At 38.2% G+C, this 8,218-nt stretch overlaps 1 protein-coding gene across 1 annotated transcript; it reads right to left on the bottom strand.

The window, feature by feature from the left end:
- Positions 1-216: 216 nt before the first annotated feature.
- Positions 217-1,098, bottom strand: LOC146469665 (uncharacterized). The gene has a single exon (XM_085122936.1). The coding sequence runs from the start codon at positions 1,075-1,077 to the stop codon at positions 388-390; it is 690 nt and encodes a 229-aa protein (XP_084979062.1). The 5' UTR covers positions 1,078-1,098; the 3' UTR covers positions 217-387.
- Between the last annotated feature and the right edge of the window lie 7,120 nt (positions 1,099-8,218).

The raw sequence follows: 8,218 nt of genomic DNA, 5'->3' as shown, positions 1-8,218 counted from the left end.
TCAATCTCGAATATCGTTCCTAGGGTTTCTCTTCTTTCTATTTCCTGGAGCAAGAGAGAATGGGAGAGAGATGGAGAGAGACAGACAGAGGACGCTGGAAACGAGCTTGACTCAGTGGATGTACAACTTACGGGTACAATACACATTTTTCAGCAAGTCAGAGCGCGATATAAAAAGGCTTTAAGCCCTTCAGAAAAAAATGTAGATAGCTAAAAATCAGTGTTTGAAGCTTGTTTATTACCCCTTGTTTTGACTGATTTACACCACAACTTTTGGACTTAGAGTATTTAAACTTCTACTATTTTAATTGTAAACTTGAGAATTCAAGAAGTTGTTCCCTTCACAAGAAGTCACCGGTCCACTTAGGTGTGTTAAGTCGATTAACCTTTAGCGGATTCCAATGGCGGTGGCGTGGTAACCGTCGTTCCAGCGGTCGCTGGAAGTGTAGGTGCCACAGCCTCCAATATGCACCTCGGTCAGGAAGAAGAATTCGTTTGGCATCATGCGATCAGGATTGATGATGGCAATGGCCTTCGAACGCCAGTCTACTGCGACACCAGAACTTTCGTAAACCAGGTTATCAATATGATATGTGCTTGGGGTTTGAAGATTGTGGTTTGGGAGGAAAGCAAACAAGCTGTTGGGATTGTTGTCGCAATTCGTAAACTCGATTGTGTCCCCGTTGGATTTCAAGCCTTGAATGCCACTACCTGCAGCTGAGCTAGGAATGATCCCAAGGAAGATGTAATCATTCATGAAGTCGTTTTTTGGTGTAGTGTACCCAACGAAGTTGTTCACCAACACTCCAAAATCAGTGTTGGCGAAATGTGGGTGAGGCTGGATCAGGGTGTATGACTCACTGCGGTCAGGTTTCTTCTGCAGCTTCAAAAGGACATTTTTCTTGTCCGTGAAGAGAGCGTTGACAATGTCCTGGGCGTCTGATCTTGTCGTGAGGCTGCGGGGAAGGAAGGTGAAGCCACCGCCATTGATTGCCATCTCACAGTACACCTCAATGGGATCAGCATTCTGCAATGGCTGGATCTTGTAGACACCACTCACTGCTCCCAGATCTTTCATTGAACCACAGCTATGGCGAAACTGAATAAAATCAAATTACAATTGTTTAAAACAATATATATTTCTCGGGTGATGTCTTAAATCATGCTAGTTAAGAAAGTGTAGTCACAGAGGTTACGGAGGTACGGCGGTTAGAGAAAGGTCTCTTGGTATGATGTATACTGCAGAGATGCGAAAATGTGAAATAGAAGGTACAGAAAGGATAGTAGGGGTAAAAAGGTAGACCAATAACAAAATTATATGGATCGAGGTGTGGTGGTATCGATAGTATTGATGGTAAGACAAAGAATAATGAGGGTGGTGGTGGTGTTGGTGGCTGTGATGGATAAAAAGATAAATAATAACAAAGTAAATCTATTCATTCCCTGGATTTTCGAGAGAAAAACTGGAAAACATGCCTTTCAGCAGCGAATAGTATTTTCTGCTGGCGCACGAGATCATTTACGGCAAAATCATTTAAAAAGAGTTTTGCAGTATAGATAGTTGATGTTTCTTTCAGTTATGATCTAGCTCAACAAAATTTTATTCAAAACTTTGAGGATTTGGAGCAAGAAAAAGCGCGCCAAGCCCGAGCATCGAACCCGAGCCGCATTATGGGGAGGGAAGGGCTCTCTCACTGCGCCACAGTGCTTCTCGTGTTCAGGCTAACACTATCACTCACTGTATTTCCCTAATGGTTTACGATGCTATGGAGTGATCGTACAACTATAGGTGCACGTAAACATCGGTTCTTTTTTCCCAGGAAGTGTTCTTATATTTAGTGCTCGTGATTGGCTTGATACGCTAGTCTCAAGCTGATACCACACGACATAAGATTGGAAAAGCCGCCGCGAAACAGTTTCCTTTTTAGAATAGTTTCCTTTTCCGTTGTATTTTGAGCCGGGAGGCGAAAAAGACTAAGTTCTGACTCGTAACGACACCCATTGAGGATACATTAGGGTAACTAAAAGACCAGAACACTTTAGCCCATGATCTTGCCTCAATTAATATTCACCAGCGATCAAATTGGTAATTCATAGACAATTTCATTCGTTCACCATCTTGGCAGACCATGAAACATCGGTACAAGCCCGATAGTCTTTTTTTCTCCCTGGCTAAAATAGTACAAATACAAGAAAGCATTGATTTGACAGCCTTGCTTCCTCAGTTTGCGAGCGGGATCCATGTCTAGCTCACCTCGGTGGAGCTTGTATAGCTAATTTGCAGAATGGTCCCGCACAAGATGACATTCATGATCCAGTAATTCATCTATAAATCAAAGAGAAAAACAAAATGATTCTCAAATAATAGCCTGGAAGCAAACGTATATCGCCATGATTGAAAACAACCTGGTAACAAGAAAAGACGAAAAGTTCATCTTCGTGCGAACATCTGATTGGACAAAGAAAATGTTTGAGTACTCGAACAAAAGGGAATCGAACCCATGACCTTCGGTACGCCGATGAATGCTCTAATCACTAAGGTACTGGGAAGTCAGGCCATTTACTAACGTCATATTTATGTGGCTCGCATTCAGCCCATACTGCTCAGAGAATCAACAATGACGAAGGCATCGGGTAAACTAGTTTACCACAATATATATCGTCTGTGGATAAAAGCGTCATAAAGCTGTAAATCAAATTGATACTGTTGACTATGGTGAGATATTTCTGCAAACCTCTTATGAGGGATTTCTTGCCATCATTGTATGTATTCCTATTCCGGGATAGGGTCAATCGAACGCACCCATTTAAATGTTTTTTTTTTTTGTCCGAATCCAAGGGTAAAAACATGGTCCGAAGCCCTCCGAGGAAACTCTCTAACGGGGTTCCAACCCCTAAGCTTCAGATCTGTTGGAACCCGACTTGGTCAGTTATTTTTCCCTCCTTGGTGAATTTTAGCCCTCCCCGCTCCTGGATTATGGTAGTTTTTCGAAAACATTTCTGTATAATTAAGTTTCCCAGGTGAGGTGAAGTTTTCAAACGAAACTGATTGGTGTGAATATGGCTTCATGCTGTATGATTCAACTTTGTAACTTTACCGAGCTGGATGTGAAGCCGTGAAAACGATATCTTTAAACGAAAACCGATTTTATTGATTGTATTTTTTACCGTAATAAAGTTTACTCAGTGGGGTGAATAGTAATTAGTGACATGCTTCAGAAATAAGAATATAATGCATGCAACTAAAAACCCTGTGAAAATTTCGAAAATTTCCGCCATCAACCTTCTTAATTGCTTTGCAGGGACAATTCAAAGTATATTTGAACATATACATTCTGTAATTTTTTTTCAGGTTTTCTTTTCGCAACTGCTTAAGTTGCGTAGTAACTGCGAGAATCTTTCTTCTATTTGATCGTTCATCCGCATTTCAAAATATATGTTTCATACATTTACATTTATTTATTCATCCTTCACAGGTATATTACGATCTCACAAAATGACCAGCTCCCAGTTCGCTTGATAGCTCAGTTTGTAGAGCACTGCATCAACATCGCAGAGGTCATCAGTTCGAATCCCGTTCAAGCCTCAATTTTTTATTTCAGGCTTTCTTGTCGCAACTGCTTAAGTTGCGTAGTCACTGCGAGGATCTTTCTTCTATTTGAAAGTTTACTCAGCGGTGTGAAAAGTAATATAATTAGTGACATGCTTCAGAAATTGGAATATAGTGCACGCCACTAAAAACCCAGTGAAAATTTCGAAAATTTACGCCATCGACCTTCTTGGTTGCTTTACAGGGACAATTCAAAGTATTTTGAAAGCAAATAACTTAGATCAGCCTTATTTTTCTCCATACATTAACTTAAAACATAAACGGATCCAGAGGTGGACAATATATTTTTACAAAGATCAGTTATCATCTCTTCTTGCAGAAAATTCAGATCCGACACGAAATAAATGTGAATTCAAGAAAGATTTAATAGGATATGGTTAAGTTAAGTCGCTTTTTTTCATCTATAGCTAGGATTAATTTAGTAGGCAGTCTTAAATAATTTTCCGCATCTCCCATTCCTTTTAATTTTGGGTAGCAACAGGGAATTCATATTTCAACCTTTGAATAAATCGTTTAGGATACTTTTGGTTGACATTTGCTATCACAGACCTTTGCAAAACTTTGTCTTTCTCAGCATTCTTTTCAAACATTTGGGAGGAAATGGCTTTGGAGTGATCACGTCGTCTTCGATCATAGAATTCGAGATCTCTGCGCTTGGTGTCAGTTTGGAAATTATGGCTTCTTGCCGTTTGCTTGAATTTTCTTAGTTTTAAACTAAAATTCCCCTCCATTCTCGTTGATTAAAGTCGCGTTAATTTCACATACCTTAATTAACACAGTGCAAGCCGTGTCAATTTTTTCAACGAAGTAAACATTAAAAACCCAATGATAATTTGCAGTAGAAGACGGAATTAACATTCCCCAAAATACGGAAATATAACCGCAATAGTCTTCGTTCAGAGTTTGTATAGACTCAGACCAGGGAGATGATACCTTGCCCGGTTTTTACTCTACAGGGACAAATCGATGTATTTTGAAAGAAAGTACTTGACATCGACTTTTTTTAATTATCCTTCTCCTTACACTAAGTAAGAAGAGGTGCATAATAGAAGGCTAACTTTTAACTGATATGAAAATTTAAATCCACAGTGACACTGATTAAATAACAGTCGGAAATGAGATACCTCGATTCCGTTGCTTTAGGATTCAACTCTGCCGTAACTCTACCCAGCTGGTTGAGAAGACTGAAATGATTTCTTTAAAGGAATACCGATTATAGAATGATATTTTGAACGTCACAAAGTTTATTCAGCTGTGTGAATATAAAGGTTAATGAAATCGATTTAATTAAACTAGAATAGGGTGTAAATTACAACAAAGCCGCTCTTAAGAGAGAGATTTTGTACTCTGACTAGTTATTCCAAAAACCTCTTATGAGGGATTTCTTGCCATCATTGTATGTATTCCTATTCCGGGATAGAGTCAATCGAACGCACCCATTTAAATGTTTTTTTTTTGTCCGAATCCAAGGGTAAAAACATGGTCCGAAGCCCTCCGAGGAAACTCTCTAACGGGGTTCCAACCCCTAAGCTTCAAATCTGTTGGAACCCGACTTGGTCAGTTATTTTTCCCTCCTTGGTGAATTTTAGCCCTCCCCGCTCCTGGATTATGGTAGTTTTTCGAAAACAGTTCTGTATAATTAAGTTTCCCTGGTGAGGTGAGGTTTTCAATCGAAAAAGAATTAGAGTGAACATGGCTTCATGTTGTATGATTTAACTTTGTAATTTTACCGAGCTGGATGTGAAGCCGTGAAAACGATATCTTCAAAGGAAAAACGATTATATTGATTGTATTTTTTAACGTAATAAAGTTTAATTAGTGCGGTGAATAGTAATTAATGACATATACATTCTGTAATTTTCTTTTCAGTCTTTCTTTTCGCAACTGCTTAAGTTGCGTAGAAACTGCAAGGATCTTTCTTCTATTTGATCTTTGATCCGCAGTTCAAAATATGTTTCATATATTTACACTTATTTATTCATCCTTCACAGGTATATTACGATCTCACAAAATGACCAGCTCCCAGTTCGCTTGATAGCTCAGTTTGTAGAGCACTGCATCAACATCGCAGAGGTCATCAGTTCGAATCCCGTTCAAGCCTCAATTTTTTATTTCAGGCTTTCTTGTCGCAACTGCTTAAGTTGCGTAGTCACTGCGAGGATCTTTCTTCTATTTGAAAGTTTACTCAGCGGTGTGAAAAGTAATATAATTAGTGACATGCTTCAGAAATTGGAATATAGTGCACGCCACTAAAAACCCAGTGAAAATTTCGAAAATTTACGCCATCGACCTTCTTGGTTGCTTTACAGGGACAATTCAAAGTATTTTGAAAGCAAATAACTTAGATCAGCTTTATTCTTCTCCATACATTAACTTAAAACATAAACGGATCCAGAGGTGGACAATATATTTTTACAAAGATCAGTTATCATCTCTTCTTGCAGAAAATTCAGATCCGACACGAAATAAATGTGAATTCAAGAAAGATTTAATAGGATATGGTTAAGTTAAGTCGCTTTTTTTCATCTATAGCTAGGATTAATTTAGTAGGCAGTCTTAAATAATTTTCCGCATCTCCCATTCCTTTTAATTTTGGGTAGCAACAGGGAATTCATATTTCAACCTTTGAATAAATCGTTTAGGATACTTTTGGTTGACATTTGCTATCACAGACCTTTGCAAAACTTTATCTTTCTCAGCATTCTTTTCAAACATTTGGGAGGAAATGGCTTTGGAGTGATCACGTCGTCTTCGATCATAGAATTCGAGATCTCTGCGCTTGGTGTCAGTTTGGAAATTATGGCTTCTTGCCGTTTGCTTGAATTTTCTTAGTTTTAAACTAAAATTCCCCTCCATTCTCGTTGATTAAAGTCGCGTTAATTTCACATATCTTAATTAACACAGTGCAAGCCGTGTCAATTTGTTCAACGAAGTAAACATTAAAAACCCAATGATAATTTACAGTAGAAGACGGAATTAACATTCGCCAAAATACGGAAATATAACCGCAATAGTCTTCGTTCAGAGTTTGTATAGACTCAGACCAGGGAGATGATACCTTGCCCGGTTTTTACTCTACAGGGACAAATCGATGTATTTTGAAAGAAAGTACTTTACATCGACTTTATTTAATTATCCTTCTCCTTACACTAAGTAAGAAGAGGTGCATAATAGAAGGCTAACTTTTAACTGATATGAAAATTTAAACCCACAGTGACACTGATTAAATAACAGTCGGAAATGAGATACCTCGATTCCGTTGCTTTAGGATTCAACTCTGCCGTAACTCTACCCAGCTGGTTGAGAAGACTGAAATGATTTCTTTAAAGGAATACCGATTATAGAATGATATTTTGAACGTCATAAAGTTTACTCAGCTGTGTGAATATAAAGGTTAATGAAATCGATTTAATTAAACTAGAAAAGGGTGTAAATTAAAACAAAACCGCTATTAAGAGAGAGATTTTGTACTCTAGTTATTCCAAAAACCTCTTATGAGGGATTTCTTTCCATCATTGTATGTATTCCTATTCCGGGATAGAGTCAATCGAACGCACCCATTTAAATGTTTTTTTTTTTTTGTCCGAATCCAAGGGTAAAAACATGGTCCGACGCCCTCCGAGGAAACTAGCTTCAAATCTGTTGGAACCCGACTTGGTCAGTTATTTTTCCCTCCTTGGTGAATTTTAGCCCTTCCCGCTCCTGGATTGTGGTAGTTTTTCGAAAACAGTTCTGTATAATTAAGTTTCCCTGGTGAGGTGAGGTTTTCAATCGAAAAAGAATTAGAGTGAATATGGCTTCATGTTGTATGATTTAACTTTGTAACTTTACTGAGCTGGATGTGAAGCCGTGAAAACGATATCTTCAAAGGAAAAACGATTATATTGATTGTATTTTTTAACGTAATAAAGTTTAATCAGTGCGGTCAAGGTCCCTCATTTTCTCTTGGTGCGGTGAATAGTAATTAGTGACATATACATTCTGTAATTTTTTTTTCAGTCTTTCTTTTCGCAACTGCTTAAGTTGCGTAGAAACTGCAAGGATCTTTCTTCTATCTGATCTTTGATCCGCAGTTCAAAATATATGTTTCATATATTTACACATATTTATTCATCCTTCCCAGGTATATTACGAACTTACAATATGACCAGCTACCAGTTGGCTTGATAGCTCGGTTTATAGAGCACTGCACCGCCATCGCAGAGGTCATCAGTTCGAATCCCGTTCAGGCCTCATTTTTTTATTTCAGGCTTTCTTTTCGCAACTGCTTAAGAGGGAATGTCTACTAAGACCGAGCGAAATCATAAAAAAGTGGCACATGATGGAAAAATCAAAACTCTGCATATTCCGTCCAGAGATACTCCATACTAGTTTAAAAAACGTGGTGGGATTTTTTTCCTGAAATATATTTTTTAAACCGGAAAAAATAGAAAAAACAGTGACGGCCCCTCGTGGTGTGAAAAACACCCGAAATAAACATGGTTCGCACCTTCTCGTAAACTTCGTTCTGTTCAATTCGCATCAAAGAAAACCCAGTTTTCTTCTTGAAAATTTGCTTTTGAAATGTTTATTAAGTATCTGAGTCCAAAAATACTCCAGTGGATGAATA

Source organism: Pavona decussata, unplaced genomic scaffold, assembly GCF_977016875.1.
Source record: "Pavona decussata unplaced genomic scaffold, jaPavDecu1.1 SCAFFOLD_120, whole genome shotgun sequence".
Lineage (NCBI taxonomy): Eukaryota > Metazoa > Cnidaria > Anthozoa > Scleractinia > Agariciidae > Pavona > Pavona decussata.
The sequence above is the reverse complement of the archived record's forward strand: the minus strand, read 5'-3'. Positions and strand labels throughout refer to the sequence as shown.